General features: G+C 40.3%; 1 protein-coding gene across 1 annotated transcript in view; it reads left to right on the plus strand.

The window, feature by feature from the left end:
* LOC114571931 (protein kinase C epsilon type) overlaps window positions 1–18,103 on the plus strand; it is a 98,217-nt gene that overhangs the window by 63,981 nt on the left and 16,133 nt on the right. Inside the window, exon 11 of the mRNA XM_028603238.1 lies at window positions 10,168–10,322. Coding sequence (XP_028459039.1) covers window positions 10,168–10,322 — 155 coding nt within the window. The remainder of the gene's footprint in view (window positions 1–10,167; window positions 10,323–18,103) is intronic.

Genomic DNA, 18,103 nt, shown 5'->3' on the forward strand with positions numbered 1-18,103 from the left:
CACTTTTTGAAAGAGCTTGTTGGAGAGTTTAAGTTAGAAAAAGATTGCGGCCATTGTGCACCCAACCATTAACCCTCACCTCAACAGTAACAGTCCACACGACCACAAGAGGTCACATGTCAGGAACATGATCCGTAAACATATATTTTAGGTCTTAAGAGTTGAACAATTGACCAGTGTTGTAGTTTTTCTGGACGCAAAGTCACATATTACGAAACCAACTTTAATACGTAACTGAAAATGTGCTTTAACAGTAGAACAGTAAGACCTTTGTAAATAGGTTTTCTTTTTGTTCTTAAAGGTACATATTAAACTTGAGTAATCACCTTCAGAAAAGACAAAAGACTATAAGCTGTAACGTAATATTAAGACCAAACAAAAGCTGATAAGAGGCTCCATCCGTCTTCCTTTCTCCCCCTATCCCAGCGCGTTATATCCTCCATTCATGTCTTCCTCCCTCCATCCAACTCTCCATCCATCCTGGGGTGCTGCTGACACTCAATCTCTATCCACGCAGTCAAGACATAAATTACAACAACTACACATGACTATCTTCTACCTCCTTTCTGCTCTTTAAAGTGTGTCACACACACACACACACACACACACACACACACACACACACACACACGCTTGCGCAATCTGCACACTACACTTGATCATTGCTTTATAAGGACCTGACTTTTCCTGGAAGTCTGTTTCTCATGAAACTAATCAAGTCAAACTCTTATTTTCTTTGACCAATGAAATCCAAGTGTCCTGCTCATTTGTTTTTACGGGAACGAAGAGTAAGAAGATATTCTGTGGGAGGACCAGCAGCCCACAGCACACATTTAACTCCTGTCAGCCATCGTGAGCAACGCCAGTGAGATTTAGCAATTTAGCATGCGAGAACAATGAACACACACACACACACACATACACACAGAGTGTAGGCACCTGCAGGTCGCCCAGCCAAATATGTGTCAGTCTTGAGCAGCGGAGAGTTTCTCTTTTCAAACCTACAGTCATTAATACACAGTGTGTCTGCCAGTCCTGGGATGCAGTTCAGGCACACACACACACACACACACACACACACACACACACACACACACACACACACACACACACACACACACACACACACACACATACACTTTGGTAATTTTATACGTTAAGGCAGTGGTTTCTCAACCTTTTTTTCAATAATATATAATAATTTGACCAGCACAAAACATGTTTGGTAGGGGAAAAAAGCCCATATGAAGAGGCATAAAACAGCCAGTGTCAGTGATTTACTACACAACAACATTGTAACTGAAAAACATGTAAATGCTAGATTTCAAATGTTGAGAATCACTAAAAGTATAAATTATTATAGAGGAAAATCATTGTAGGAATCATGCACACCTGATATTTGTTTTTACTAACATTTTGTTTTAAATCTCACGTACGCAGTACTCCAAAGTACCCCTAGGGGTACGCACACCCCCATTTTAGAAGCCCTGCTTCAGAGCAGTGATACTTCTGCTGTTGCAAGGGGTACTTGGAAATATTGTGAAGCAGCTCAACTAATTTGAAAATAGATAAAAGTAATGACTTAACAGTTCAAATGAGTTGCTAAAAGTTGCTGAAGGGTTGAAATTGTTAGTTAAAGGTAATGATTAAAAGGTAGAAATAAAAGCCATGACTAAACCGTTCATGAGTAAGGAATAAATGGCCGAAGCATTCAGGTTCCCTCCAAGTAGTAGCCTAGCGGTAGTACCGTCATTGAACAAACCACGCCAGCCTAAATATTGACAATTCAACAAGTATGAAAACATTAAAGTTGTAATGTAAAGTGTTATACATTTAGAACATACGTTGGGAATTGATGAAGGGGTATGTGAGTTCATCAGACAGTATTTTGGGGGAACCTCAGACCAAAAAGGGTTGGGAACCACTGCTTTTAGGGGACCCTAACCTTAACCAACATGTTTACCTAGCTAAACCTTTCGGGGGTGGCAGTAGCTCCGTAGGGTGTTTTGATCGGAACCGTAGGGTCACTGGCTCAAGTCTCCGTACCGACCGAAATACGGAGTGTGGACTGGTAGCTGTTCACCTCCTGGGCACTGCCAAGGGGCCCTTGAGCAAGGCACCGAACCCTCCCAAACCGTTCAGGGTTCCTGTTCAGCAGTCACAGCCCCCTCTCTCTGTGTGTAGTGTGTAATAACAACAGAGTGTAAATTGTAATTTCCCCATTGGGGATCAATAAAGACTATAAATTATAAATAAATTATTTGTACGCATACATTAGCTGCCGTAACTACGACTTCTTCCCTGCATTGAATTATTCAAACTGATCTCATAAGGTGGCGTATGTATGACACGCCAATTCGTATGCCATTTTGGCGTGTTAACAAGACGCATAATCGCTTTTTGGCGTGTTTATCAATACCGTTAGGCATTGATAAGCCTTCCCCAATGTTTCTTTTCCTAAACCCAACCGTTTATTGTTTTCCTAAGCGTGTGACGTTGGTCACCGTCGTGTTTTATGTCGTTTTTTTGTGTTACTAAAGCCTTTCCCAATGTTCTTTAACTACATTTTTGTTGCAAAAAAGTCACATATATCTTAGCAGAAAGTTGAAAAATTTTGCATTTACTTCACACAATTTTTATTTTCATCAAACCGCAGTTTTTGCAAGTTCCCGCAATTCCATCGCATAAAATTGCATAAATATCCCGCATATTCCATCGCATTTTAAAAAAAAACGTGCCACGCAATCAAGGATTTTTGCCCCACAACAATCACAACAATACACGTGGATAGCGTACAGATAACACGCCATTTGGCTTTAGGAAAGTGGCGTGTATGTTTACGCAAAGTCATGATGCCACGTTGGAATTATTTCTGCGCGTGATTACATTTTCCTGTATCACGGCTGTCTTTGTTTGTGAAGTAGGTTTTAAGCAGCGGCTTCGCTCCACAGTAATGCAAACAACACAAGGTGTTCGCCGTTAATCAGCAGGGAAATGGAAGCTCGGGGCGCTCCAAACGTCTCTAATAAGCAGACTGAAGTCCCTCTTCTTTTTTCTCATTTGAGGGCGGTTTTAGTCACGAAAAAAAGCGCACATTCTGCACGTTCTGGACGCCATGCAGATTCATAGAGACAGTGAGCATTAGGACACAGGCTTAATTTAACTGCACTGTTTATTTGTTTTTTTAAGGACAAGCATTCTTGATCTGGTTCCAGGGCCACACACAATACACACTGTCCCCCCAATTACAATCATATCCTGCTGCCATCCTCAGCGAAAAAAAAAAAAAAAAAAAGTCCTGCCCTCCTCTTAAAGGCAGAGTCCGCAAAATACATGCACGACGCTAAAGTCGACTTCAAAGTATGATTTCTCCATCTGGACAGTTACTGCAGCAGCATGTACAAGGGAAGGAATGTGATGAAGCTCGCATTGAGCATCAGGAGAAGAGTGATCAGACAGTGTGAAGATCTGAATCAACCCACAGAGTGGAAACAGAACCGGGCTCCAGGGTTCTGTTGAGTGAAATCACTGAGGGCATCTTTACTGGGACGGCTCTGGGGTGGTAATGACTAGCAGCCAAGCGCTAATGGCTCGTAACGTTCCGGGGAAAATAGGGCAGCAATTCACGTTTCTTTTTTTTTTTCTTTTCTTTTCTTTTTTGTACACGGACAAAAGTTCAAACCCCACTTGTTGTTTCTTTTTTTTCTTTTTTCTTTTTTTTTTGTTCCCAGTTTTGACTGATTTTGAGGGAGTTCATGTTGTCGCTGAGGAGATGGCGTCCGTGACATGCAGATATTTGTTCTTACACATGGCAGATTTGAAGATGAATTAGGTTTATTTAATCAAGTATGTTTATGTAACCTTTATTTTTAAAATGGGATTGTATCCTCATGGTGAAGGGAGAATGTATTAAGGAGGATTATACAACACAGTACCAAGATTAGAATAGGATAAAAACACAAGTTCTGGTGCTTTACTTCACTATTTCCATTTTAGTTGATATTCTACTTTATATAACTACTGCTTCTTTCTTTGTTTCTTTCTTTTCTTCCCTTTTCCTTAGCTTTTTCTCCTTCCTTTTTTCTATCCTTTCTTTGTTTCCTCCTTGCTTTCACTTCTCGTCTTTTCTTTTTTGTGTGTTTCATTTAACTTTATTTAGTTTTTACTAATTGTTACATGCTCTTCCAATTTGCTTTTCTCTTTCCCCATTCATCTTCCCTTACTTGATTCTTTTTCTTCCTTTGGTCCTTATTTTCCCCTTTTTCTTTCTTTCCTTAATACTTTCTCACTCACTCACTCCCCCTGTCTTCTTGACTTCAAGTCGCTTCCTTACTTGTCCACCTACCCTCTGGCGTTTCTTCCTGCTTTCCTTTGTTTCTTTTTTTTTTTTTTTTTTTTTTTTCTTCTTCTTTAACTGATCTGGACTCACAAAATCCCCAAAACCGAGATATGAGGTTTTCACAGAACGGCAAACTCACACCGAGCTTATTTTGATACTGCAGTCAATTCTTCTGCCTTTACTTATTATTCTCAGTGCAATGTTGTTACTTTTATTTTCTTAAAGTAAGTACGGAAATGAGTTCTCCTTGCACTTCTGATGCAGGACACAAACTAAGATATGTCACACACACACACACACACACACACACACACACACACACACACACACACACACACACACACACACACACACACACACACACACAATGGGAAGATAGCCATCACGATGGTATTGCCTGTGTTGGGTTGGGAATCATCCTGGTGAGTACGTATAGAACATGGAATGTGTGTGTGTGTGTGTGTGTGTGTGTGTGTGTGTGTGTGTGTGTGTGTGTCAGCAGGGGGGAGCCAGTATCTGTACATTTGTAATTACACTCAGGAAATGTTATTCATGTTTGATTGGGTGGGACCAGCCGGGACTCTGGGTACATTTAAACAAACTATCTCAACATCCTGTTTAAAGTCACTTTCAGGAGGAGCAGAGAGAGAGAGAGAGAGAGAGAGAGAGAGAGAAAGTGGCTGAGGTGGAGCGGCGGCCTCTTATATAATACGCGGCCCTGAGGCCTCTTTAAACTGATACTGGAGAGGAAACCTGAGGTCAGCTTTAAAAAACATGGAGCGTAAATGTTGTCCGATTAGCCACGAAGGCCTCCGCAGCTGAATTCACTTTTGCTGAATTCAGGTCCAACTAATCACTTAGAAGCAACGTCGCAGCATATGCAAGGTTGGATAAGATCAAGAAACCAAAGCAGACAACCAGTGGCCTCGTGTCACCTTACGGAAAAATGATGCTGATGAGTTTCATGCACTGAGGTATCCAGCTTTCATTTGGGAAAAAGAAGAAACTGACAAACCCTTTTCAGATACATGGAATTTACTTTTATTGGCCAACAATTCCCCCCATTTGCTTAGTTGATCCATAAATGTTTTTTTCACTGAATTTCCAGAAAATTTACCAAATCATATTGATTTCAAGTGACATGTGATAGGAACTAGTTTGCTATGACTTACCCCTATGCTGTACTGTTGTCTGTATAAAATAATAATAAAATAATAAAATAAAGTCCTAAAATGGCCAAAAAATAATAATAATAAAAAAAAACAGTCAAAAGTTTTAGAACACACGCAATTGTTTTAGTTTTTTATTGAAATTTTAGCAGTTCAAGTCCAATGAATAGCTTGAAATGGTACAAAGGTAAGTGGTGAACTGCCTGAGGTTAAAAAAAAGTAAGGTTACCCAAAACTGAAAAAATAATGTACATTTCAGTATTTTACAAAAAGGCCTTTTTCAGGGAACAAGAAATAGGTAAACAACGTAAAACTGTTCTTCAGCAATGGAGGTTGATCAAGCTTTGAAAGTTGGTGCTACCAATTCCCACAGGTGTTCAAACTGGTCTGGATTACTTACAACCTCCTCTGTTTGTATAAAAGTATTGTTGGAACACACTGTGGTACCGTACCCTCGTGAGCATTATTTGAACAGTATTGTACTGCAGAACGTAGTGTTATAGTGTTGTAGTGTGTTGTATCACATACCCTTCACCATTCCCCCCCATCATCACATAGCCTTTACCATACCTAGAGATTGGCGTGGGGTACTTTCCATAAAATCATGTCTCAATGCAAATCAAACCAGCTATTAGGCTAACTGAAATAAAACCATGCCAATCTCTAGGTATGGTGATGGGTATGTGATGATATGGGGCTATTTTAATTCCAAAGGCCGAGGGAACTTCATCAGGATGCATAGTATCCTGGATCCATGAAATAACTGGCCTTTAAAAATAAACATCTGCCTGCCTCTATGGGAATTTAACATAGGGGTGTACTCACTTTTGTTGCCAGCAGTTTAGACATTAATAGCTGTATGTTGAGTTATTTTGAGGGGACAGCACATTTACACTGTTATACAACCTGTACACTTAATACTTTATATCGTGTACAGCTCAGCACAATCTTCCAAAATGATTGTGATTCAAATAAAAAATCCCCATGTTCAAAAAGGAGTAGGAAGAAGTTAAAAAAAATATAAAATTCTGGTCCTACCACATTTTTCTATTTTTATACTTTAGTTAAATACAAAACAATTTGATGCTTCACTTATTTATACATGTTTGCATACACATACCTGTACCGTATATCTACCTACCTGCATGCACATAAACACATGCATACACATAGACACACATGCATACATACATTTACACATTTTTTTCTTTGACATCTATCTACTTTGTTTCCTTCCATCTACATCAAACAGAATAATAACCCATCCAAACTAGACTTAGTATATAGGCCCAGGAACCATACAGTCAGTATACAATACAATCACCTTGAGTCCTTTTCGTATCCATTCAATATAATCATTTTAAATAGTCTCTTAAAATTGCTCATTGTTGCACATGATTTCATCTCTTCACTGCAGCTGTTCCGTAAATGAACTCCTTTGGGTGTGATGCAGTGGTATTTAGCTTATACGTTTCTTTTGAAATACAAAAGTTCCTCTGAAGTGATGTTTGATCTCTCATTTGAAATGACCCTTGGATTCTGTCCGATAGCTGTTGATTATTTAGTTTGAACATGATTTGTGCAGTTTTAAAGTCAACAATATCTTTGAATTGTAGTGCTTTTAGTTGGATGAAAAGTGGATTAGTTACTGCTCTATAAGTGTTTTTTCTTTTTATTTCTCTTTTGAAGGATGAATATAATGAGTCACCTCTGTTTTATCAGAGGAAAAGCAGGAAGAAAGAGCGGGGTTACGGGAATATCTTTTGGAAGTGGCCTTGTGAGCAAACAGGATTGTGATAAATTTATCCAGAACGGTGATCATTTAATTGTTAATAGTGTTTGGTTAACTGGAATTGTGTCTGTTTTGGGAACCATTTGCTTTCCGGCTGCTCTGTGTCATTTCTGAACAGACTCCAGAAATTCAAAAAGATATTGTGACTCAGATAAATGTTTAGTTTAGTGTGTAAACTCGATAATGATGCTCAAGACTAGAGACCGGTTGACTTACAAGGGCCACGGCACAGCAGTGTGTGATTAAAGGTTTAATGATGTAAGGTATATAGAGAATGGATTCATGTGAGAAAGGCCATGAACATACAGTCTCCTCCAAAAGTATTGGAACGGCAAGGCCAAGTTCTTTGTAATTGTTGTTCACTGAAGACATTTGGGTTTAAGATAAAGTATCTCAAAGTATGAGACAAGACTTCAGAATTTTAGCTTTTTTTTCCCTGGTATTTACATCCAGATGTGTTAAACAACTCAGGACATATCACCCTTTGTTTGAACCCACCCATTTTTCAGGTGAGCAAAAGTATTGGAACATGAGACTGACAGATGTTTCTTGTTGCCCAGGTGTTGCCTTTTAGGTTGATTGTTCAAACATTAAATAGCTCTGCATGACTAGTCTACGTTTTTATCCTTGGTTTAAACTTATAAAGACTGCATTTCTTGTTAAAGAGGATAAACCAACATGAAGACCAGAGAGCTGTCTATGGGAGAAAAGCAAGCCATTTTCAAGCTGGGAAAAGAAGGAAAAATCGACCAGAGCCATTGGACAAACATTGGGCATAGCAAGCGCAACAATTTGGAATGTCCTGAAAAAGAAAAACTACTGTCGAACAGGTCGGCCAAGGAAAACAACAGTAGTTGATGACAGAAATATTGTGAGAGCTGTGAAGAAAACCCCCCAAAACATCAGAAAAGTAACATCACCAACGACCGCCACAGTGCAGGGGTGAAGTTATCACAATCCACTGTTGGAAGAAGACTCCGAGAGCAGAAATATAGAGAGCAGAATGAATTCAGAAGTGTACAGAAACATTATGTCTCCCAATTTACGGAGGAATTCTTTCAAACTAATCGGGAGGAAGTTTAACATGCAGCAGGACAATGACCCAAATCACACTGCCAACAAAACAAAGGACTTCATCAGGGGAAAAAAGTGGAAGGTTTTAGACTGGCCAAGTCAATCACCTGACCTTAACCCAATAGAGCATGCATTTCACCTCCCGAAGAGGAGACTGAAGGGAGAAACCCCCCGAAACAAACAAGAACTGAAAGAAGCTGCGGTAAAAGCCTGGAATAGCATCACAAATGAAGAATGCAACAGTTTGGTGATGTCGATGGGTCGCAGGCTTGAGGCAGTTATTGCAAGCAAGGGTTATGCCACCAAATATTAAATGTTATTTACGTTAAAGGAATACACCACCGTTTGTTGAAATAGTGCTTATCACGGTCTACCCTGGCTGTAGATAGGTGGGCCAACGCATTTTTTGTCTCAGTGCAAGTTATTAGGTTGTTATTGTTTTTTTTTGTTGGCTCACTTTTACTGACAACATGCTAACCGGCAACATAGGATTCCATTCACTACGCTAAGCCAACTAGCGGCGGCGCTGCCGGTGTTGCACCGGCCTAAAACAATGCATGCACAAAAAATGCATTGGCCCACCTATCTACAGCTAGGGGAGACCGTGTAAATACCAGGAAATAAAAGCTGAAATTCTGAACTCTTGTCTCATACTCATCTTTTGATCTTGAACCCAAATGTCTTCAGGGAACAACAAAAACAAAGAAACTGGCCTTGCCGTTCCAATACTTTTGGAGGGGACTGTACAATGGCCTCGAAGGGACTGCTCCTGGTTCCTTATATACTGAGCTGTTTATATCACAACTCCCCCCACAACACACACACACACACATACTCTCTCTATCTCTCTCTCTCTCTCTCTCTCTCTCTTATTTCCTATATGAAGAAAGCAAGCTGGAATTCAGGAAGGGGGGCATTTTCTCCTGGAGCCCATTTTCAGTACCAAGAGAATAGAGCTCGGAGGGCGCGGAGTGTGTGTGTGTGTGTGTGTGTGTGTGTGTGTGTGTGTGTGTGTGTGTGTGTGTGTGTGTGTGTGTGTGTGTGTGTGTGTGTGTGTGTGTGTCTGTCACAGGAAGTGGAGGCCATGCAGTGGCCAAGTATTTTGTGTGTTTTTACACCCAGAGTCATCCGTGAGACATAATCGCCAAAGTATTTTATTTTGTTAAACGTTGCAATCTCTACCTGCTTCATGAACACTTCAACATGCCTTCAAACAGTGTGTCTCGATCAGAGCTAGTGATACGGAGAGACACAAACCATACCACACATTACAGTATTTACTCAAAGTTTTCACACACAGTTGGACAATATTCACGCCCATCTGTTTTAAATTCTCTGGAATCTTTGTGGCAAATCTTAGTGAAATTCTGTATAGTTTTAGAAATTAACAATTATTGGAGAGGAGTTATGAGATCATTTGGAGGCCATTTCAGATTCATGTAGCATACCATGTAGTCACATAATTGTCTCTTAATACAGTTTTCTTAATATATCCAGTTTGGAGCTATACAAATTCAATACCGTGTCTATATTATATATTTTCAAAACAAAAGGCCTGACTTGTGTTTTATAGTAACATGGATTGCTATACTTATTTAACAGTTTTGTCTTTCCTTTTGAAATGTTGACAAGCATACGGTGCAAAATGTCTTGTTTGGGTTCTTACTCTCGAGCTAAACTCAAATCCAACACCACTGTACTGCATCTCCTTCTTTCGGCTGTACACACCCATTAAATGTGAGTGTCTCTCTCTCTCTCTCTCTCTCTCTCTTTCTCTCTCTCTCTCTCTCCAGGACCGCTTGTTCTTCGTGATGGAGTACGTCAACGGAGGCGACCTGATGTTTCAGATCCAACGGTCCAGGAAGTTCGACGAGGCCAGATCTCGTTTTTACGCGGCCGAGGTCACGTCCGCGCTGATGTTCCTGCACCGTCACGGAGTCATATACAGGTAACCATGCCAACAGTGTTAGCATCACACCTTCAACAGGTCACCGTACAGTACATACTGTATGCACTTAGGCCTTTTTTTCCCCCAGATTTGTATTAATGTGATCGGGAGTTTTCCGTTTCATGCCGAGTTGCCACATTGGTCCATTAGGGCGGCTGTGGCTCAGGTGGTAGAGCAGTCGCTTACCAAACGGAAGGTTGGTGGTTTGATACCTGGCCCTGCAGTCCCATGTTGAAGTGTCCTGGGGCAAGACACTGAACCCTGAATAGCTCCTGATGCTGTGCCATCAGTGTGTGAATGTTTATCTGACGAGCAGGTGGCACTATATCAATACACTCCATTTACATTTAGTGGATGTATGTTGTAACACTATTCTGCTGCACTTTTGCACCCTTCAGTTTTTTGCACATTGAAGTTACAGCAGAAGTTTTAACTCCCACTCTGTTCCTGTGATCATTTGATACACTCTGCTTATTTGATTTAGCGCTTCCACCTGAGATATATGCGTCTCCATTACAGGGCATATAAGAGAATAAAATAAACATAAACTCAAACTCCCAGCATTAGTGAAGAATAATATTGTAAACATAAATCTAAAGTGTACTTTTCAGGACTTGAACTCATCTTGTCATCCTTATCTTCCAGCTCAGAAACATATTTTCCACAACATTGAATGTTGTGGAAAATATATCTTGAATAAGAAGCTCTCATTGGTCCTGTGGATGTTTCACCTCTCTCCTTTCCTGAGACTTGGGGGGGGGTGTCTGGCCCCTCTAACTGTGGCAAATATTTTCATACATTTTCAACTGCACCTTTATCCCACAAAGAGGGGATATTATTCATGTGCCGTTATAAATCAAATGTAGGTCAATGAAACAGCCCATTTGTGTGACGTCCTGTTGTGTTATTAACTCCCCCCACCACAAAGCACAAGTAGACTTTATGTTTCACAATGAAATGTTTTCCGTCAGTCCAGAGCTTGGGTTATGTTTTTCACCCTCATAGTGTTTTAAAAACGTTCTTGTGGCAGCGATAGAGGCAGTGATGTTTCCTGTTAAGTGTAAAGGATTCTCAGACCGCCTCAAACCACTCTGACAAGTCTGATCTCCGCTTACATGATTGGCCACCGCAATATGACGTCAGGTTGCGTTTCTCCAAAAGTTGAGTTTGTCACCTTTTTTGTGAGTGTACCGCGCTGGTGCTGCGGCTGCTTTAAGAGAGCTCAGTGTGTGTGTGTGTGTGTGTGTGTGTGTGTGTGTGGGTAAGTGGGCAGAAGAGAGATAGAGAAAGAGGAAGCAGATGTGTTGTATGCAACCGGAGCAGAGTTGGTGGAATAAGTTTAAGTTTTGTACACAGTGCGTGCGGTGTCCGAAATAAACCCCAGACTGAAAGCCAAGTTCATTCATTGTCTCACCAGAAACGAGATTTTAACGTCGGCCCTGGAGGTATCGAGTCTCCCCTTGTTTTCTGATCCGGTCGGAAACGAAGCACACAGGAAAGGTTAACACACTGAACATTTTAACAGCTTATTAACGTGAGCTTGTTGCCCCGTCTGCACTGATGCCTCATCTGTTGACATTTCCGAATGCCTTCCTACAGTTGCTTAATAAAAGCTTTCCACACAAAAACGTAGCCTACATGTGTAATTAGTATGAGGGAAAAAATGAGATTTTAACTGTGTTGGCCTCGGGTCGGGCTCAGACACAAATTTCTTAATGCCTGTTGGGCTCGGGCCGTGTTCGGTCACGGCTCTGTCGGACTCGGGCCGGGCTCGGACAGAAAAATTTGGCCCAATCCGGACTCTAACGCCCATGGGCGCACAGATGGACGCAGGTGCATATGCTATTTAAATGACCTGGGTGCTGGACGGGAAATTGACAACTGCGTCGGTCTTAAACTAGCAAAGACACTTGCGTCAGGCTTTGCGCTGCGCTGAGCCGGGTGCTAGATAGGGCCCAAAGTCTTTTGTAGAACGCAATCTACGGAGCGGAGCGTTGGTGGTATGTAACACTTGTGCTTAATATACAGTATATGGGATGTGGCCCCAGCCTGGCCCCACCATTTGAAATGGTCTAGAACCGCCACTGGCAATGTGTGTCTGTCTGTCAGTCAGTCTACCAGTCTACCAATCTACCACTTCAGACTGAAATATCTCAGCAAATATTTGTATGTTTTTAGCTGTTTTTAGCTGTTCAAATCCATCCGGAAATTGACTGACAGAGGGGCTCATTTGAACACAAAGCAAAGTTTGTTGGTCATTCATGGAGTGCTCTTGTGTTCAGTGCTACTGGCAAACGACTGATATTCAGTCGTATGGTGTGCAGGTCGAGATTACCTCAGCATCCTTCTACAGGTGCTATTATCTGTCTGTTTGGACTCCTCCATCATAATATCATTGTCAACCAATAGCAAACACGCAGCTGGTCCCACAAAAGCAGCACGCTGCTCGAATCATAACACCATTGTGATGGACGGAGGCTCAGTGCAGGTTCGGGCTGTTTGTTCCCAGAAATAGCCGAGATGGAAGAAAAGTCAGGTCTTCTTTCCGGTGTTTTCTCCTCACGAATATGAGGTTTGATTTGGTGTTTAGATTCTCCCGTCATGCAACGTGTGTGTGTGTGTGTGTGTGTGTGTGTGTGTGTGTGCATGCGTGCGTGACTTCTGGTGGTTTTTCTGACAAAGTCCAAGCTCTTTCTATGGAGTCCTGGAGTTGTATGCTGATACTGATTGGTACCAATCCATCAAAATGTTCCTGTTGACCTATTGATTTATCATCTTTCATCTAGTCATCTTTCAACCCTAACCTGTGTGTGTGTGTGCGTGTGTGTGTGTGTGTGTGTGTGTGTGTGTGTGTGTGTGTGTGTGTGTCAAGGTTATAATCGTCAACGTCAACATTGTCTTTAACTGAAATAACAATAAAAACGAGGCGTTACAAAAAAAACTAAAACTGTTTGCTAAAATAAAATAAAATGATCGAGTAAACGTCCTTAGTTTTCGTCTTTGTCAATGTCTTTCACAGAGCAAATAACGTTATATCTTTCAGAGTTGACATTTCCGACCATAGACCTGTTTTATACAGTCTATGCCATAGACATATATAGTTTCCAACAGGGAACCCAGAAATTCCGAAATTCCATGTCAGATTGAACACAACATAGTCTGTGCCCCTCGCCTGGCATCATGGCAGTACCAAAAGTCGGAAGAAAGCGGTCCTTAGTCCTATTATTATATTATGACTGTGTCAGATAAAAGCAAGTGCCTTGCAGTGGAAGGTGGTAAAATATGTGGACAATTTATTAAAGGGAAAAATCCCACAAATTTGAAAGTAGCCTACATTTGAGAAGTGCACACAAGGAGGCTAACCTAGCTTACCTTAATAAGGTAAAGGAGAAGGCAAAGCCCCCTCACTTAGGGGTTAATAACAAATTTGTGACCAGTTTTAGCGCTAACCGCTAATTAGCTTATCTCGGTAGTCGTCGGGGCACGGGTAAAGTAAAAAGAAATCGCTATTTCTATACCACTAACAAGGCTCAAAATAGCACCACTCTTCCACGGTAGCAGAATGAGGGTCCCTACATGTAAACCGAAGCATTGAGAACTTTGTAAGTATACAGACAGTTTATTACAGTTTTTTTCGATTGCTAAACGACATTGGGCACAACTGAAGTTCATGTGGACCAAACTCTAGTTCGTTTTTCATTGCTTGAACACAGTTTTCAGAACAAAACACACTTATCCCATGACTTTAACCACAACGTGCACAACACTGTAGATTTACAGCACTTTGTTCAAATGCTAACACACTGCTGTCAAAACTGTTAACCACACATTCAACACAGAATAGATTTCAGTCTGGTGCCTATCAAACACTGCTGATTGGGATTTTAGCTGAAAGCCTAAGTAGGTGTCTTATTTTAGACTAGTTAGTGAACATATATGGTATTTATACAGAGAAAGATCAGAAAGCCTTTTTTTGTATACAAACACCAAATAAGAATGAAACAATTATACACTGTACCGTTTGAGAGAAACAGGTAAAATAGCAAAGATACCAACATGTCCAGGTAAGATGTCTGAGGTTATGTACACAGCTATAAAAAAAAAGTGAAAAACACTATATCTTTACAATAGTAAAACTGTGTTCTTACAGTTTTTCAGAAAGTAATGGAGGTGAAAGCAATAGAAACACCACATTCATTAGTATTTAGAGATGATGCAGACATCTAATGTGATGAAGAAAACTTGCCACATGATGCTGGAGAGAGGCAGGATTAGTCACACTATTCTTTGGTACTGTTACGTATGTACCTTTAGTTTTTTTCACCCAGTAATTCCATAAATTACTAGAGACAAAATACTATATTGAAGAAAACTGCTGATTTTCATTCCTTCTTTTTTACCTTATGCTATACAATCTATATTTTGTCCTTAAATAAACTATTGAGTAGTGTAAAAGTCACTCAAATTGTTCAAACTGTAAAGATGAAAAAGTTTGTAATTTCTGTATTGGTGTTTGATGCTAGTGTTTTTACCCTCAGTGTGTTCTGAGTGACAGTGTATGTTATCTCAGTGAGGAGTGTGCATAGTGTTTGGCTGCACTGAGCCTGTTTTGCAGCTGATGTGAACTGTTTAGCTCAGGTGACTGTTGGTAGGTGCAGACTGTAGTTTGAGTTTTGCACATTTGACTCCAGTTGTGCCCACTGTTGTTTAGCAGTCGGAAAAAAATGTAAAAAGACAGTTTAGAAAGACAGTACTGTTCGGTACACAGGCGGGCGCCATCTTGGAAAAAACAGTCACGACCAGTCGGACGACGAACGACATGCAACGTCTAACCAGTAACATAGCTCAAGCACACATGTGTTATTAACCCCTAGGTTCATTTTGCACCGGAATTGTCCTTTAAATTTGACTTGGTAAAACCTGCAGAAACCCTGTCACATAAATCAGTGTATAAGACCAATGGCAAATCAGTGACTGGTGCGATCGTCCAATCAGGTTTGCTTTGCTGAGATAGTGAAAAACAGAACTGTCAATCAGCTTTTTAATAAACCCTAACCCTAAAGCCCACTTTAAGTGACGACTGTCTCAAGTAGAGATGTAATGATGCATCGTGAATTACTTAGATTACAACCAGTTGAGATAGAAAATGAACCGCAAAGCCATTTTGAAACGGCTTTCATTTTGAAGGGTTTAATCTACTTTTAATTTCACTTGTTTGACTTCAGACGTCGCTACGTCTTCTCAGTTCATTTATTTGAAGAGCTATTTTTTCTGTTGATTTTGTTATTTTGGTGTGGGATTAGTTTTATAAAAGCAAATTATTCTTTCTTTTATTCAATTTAGTTTTTTAAGATACAATACTATTTCGGTTGCACCTTTTGATAAGAGGACACGTGGTTTTGTACAGTTTATATAAATAAAGGACTGTTTTTCTGTCATTTGTGTGCAGCTCATTCTGCTAAACGAAAATTGTATCGTGAACTTAAAATAGTGAATCCAATTATGAGTTGAGTGTATATCTTTACATCCCTAGTCTCAAGCCTTGCTGAAGAATACATTTGAACCCAAACTGAATAAAGCTCACCTTTGACCTAGTTATTACAAATAATAAGCAGGTTTAGGTTGTAATGAGAGGCTCTCCCAGAAGCAGAAGCCTGTAATCGTTAAATGAACTGCTTCAATTGTTACCTTAAACACTGGGATCACTTTCCATGAACTTACAATGACTAAAAACTTTGTTTATACCAAAACAACCTCCACTCTTGTTGGATGGCGTCTTTGTTGCAACATGTTAGTTTAACCAAAAGAAAACATGCCTGTGTTGAAATTATATATTACACATTATAATAACAAAAGCTGCTTTGACGTGAGTGTGTGTGTGTGTGTGTGTGTGTGTGTGTGTGTGTGTGTGTGTGTGTGTGTGTGTGTGTGTGTGTGGTAAGTGGGCAGAAGAGAGATAGAGAAAGAGGAAGCAGACATGTTGTCTGCAACTGGAGCAGAGTTCGTGGAATAAGTTTAAGTTTGTGGAATAAGTTTTGTGTGTGTGTGTGTGTGTGTGTGTGTGTGTGTGTGTGTGTGTACCTGCCATTACAGCGTCATGAATTTATAAAATCTTGCGATAAACACAGACACAGTGTCCCCAGAATGAGCCAACGGGCTGCATAGCAATCGGGCATGAATTGTGTATTGTTATTGTGTTCAGATATTAAAGGTCAGTTGAATGTGACAGAAGATGGTACAGCCCTCTTTAGTGCTCCACAATTAATCGCAATTTAATTGAAATCGCAATAAGGTGTAGTGCAATGTCCAAAATGCAGGGGGGGACTTGTTGACAGTTGTTCATAGTCTACAGTCTAGTGTATTTTTTTTTTTTTAACCTTTATTTAACCAGGTAGACCGTTGAGAACAGGTTCTCATCTGCAACGGCGACCTGGCCAAGAAAAGCATAAGCGTGCAGGACTACCTACAGTTTCACATTCACTAAATTACAAGAAAACAGAATACAAAAGGCTACATAAAGTGCAGATTAAGTAGGCATTACAAAACCGGTGCAAAGTGAGGTGTAAGTAAGACAAAGGATATGCGAAAGTGATATGGTGATAACACAATATACATGAATAGACTAAACAAGAACAGTTAGTGCAAATTATGATCTAGTTAGTGGTGTTGATCAGTTATAACGCAATATATATGACTAGACAGTCTGTATAAATGCTGAAATGTAGTGAAGAGTCAATATACAGTTAATGCAAATTGTGGTCTGGTTAGTGATATAGGTCAGTAATAATCCAGTAAACAGGAATAGACAGTCTGTGTAGATGCCAGTAAGACAGGCAAATGAGGGGACACCCAATCAGCTCAAGAAACACAACAAGGCAAGGCAAGGCAAGGCAGCTTTATTTGTAGAGCACATTTCAGCAACAGGGCAATTCAAAGTGCTTTACATAAAACATTAAAGAGCAGTTAGAAAACAATTAAAAACAATTTAAAAACCACAAGGCTAAGGTATTTTCTTCGGCAAACCTTGTCAAAAACCCGGAACGGACTCGCAGACCGCCTCTTAATAGCGGACTCACAGACCGCCTCTTAAATACCACTAGATAAAAGACAAGAATAAAATTGACAGTGCAGTATAAGAAATGAAACATTAAAGAGCAGTTATAGAATGTCGTACAGTGTCATTCCAGTGTCATACAGAAAAAAGCCACATTGTACCTGCTGGTTGCTTACAAAGTTTGATTCTCAAACCCCAAAAATTTACACAATACATAACATATGACGCACAGACATCCAAAACAAAGAACAAAACACATCCAGTTGAGGTTTGGATATGCATATGTGGAGAAAATGGATTGAAATGAAATACAATGCTTAAAACACACACATAACAATGTAAAACACAAACAAGATGTTGCACGGTTTTAAAGAAATTAAAGAATGACTAAACACTAATACAACTTCCATCAGGTGTCGTTATTTAGGTATTTTGGCTACATGATCTCAGAGGCTCCAGTCCTGCTGGTGCCTGCTGGACCGGGACTCATTGTTACAATGAAGGGTCATACAGTTACAACGGTGTGAACGTGAGTAAGTGTTTCTTTGGGTTGGCACCCAACTGAGTCCCAGTCAGTCGTCAAGGTTGAAGCCGAAAGCTCGCAGCTTTAATGTTTTGTGTGTGTTTTTGTATTGGTTTTGGCTTCCTAGCCGGGTTTTAAAGTGATACTCCACCCAGACAGAGTCTGCGTCTGAGTCAAACGGTCCTCGTGAGGACTTGAAATGCG

This window comes from Perca flavescens, chromosome 17, assembly GCF_004354835.1.
Source record: "Perca flavescens isolate YP-PL-M2 chromosome 17, PFLA_1.0, whole genome shotgun sequence".
Taxonomy (NCBI): domain Eukaryota; kingdom Metazoa; phylum Chordata; class Actinopteri; order Perciformes; family Percidae; genus Perca; species Perca flavescens.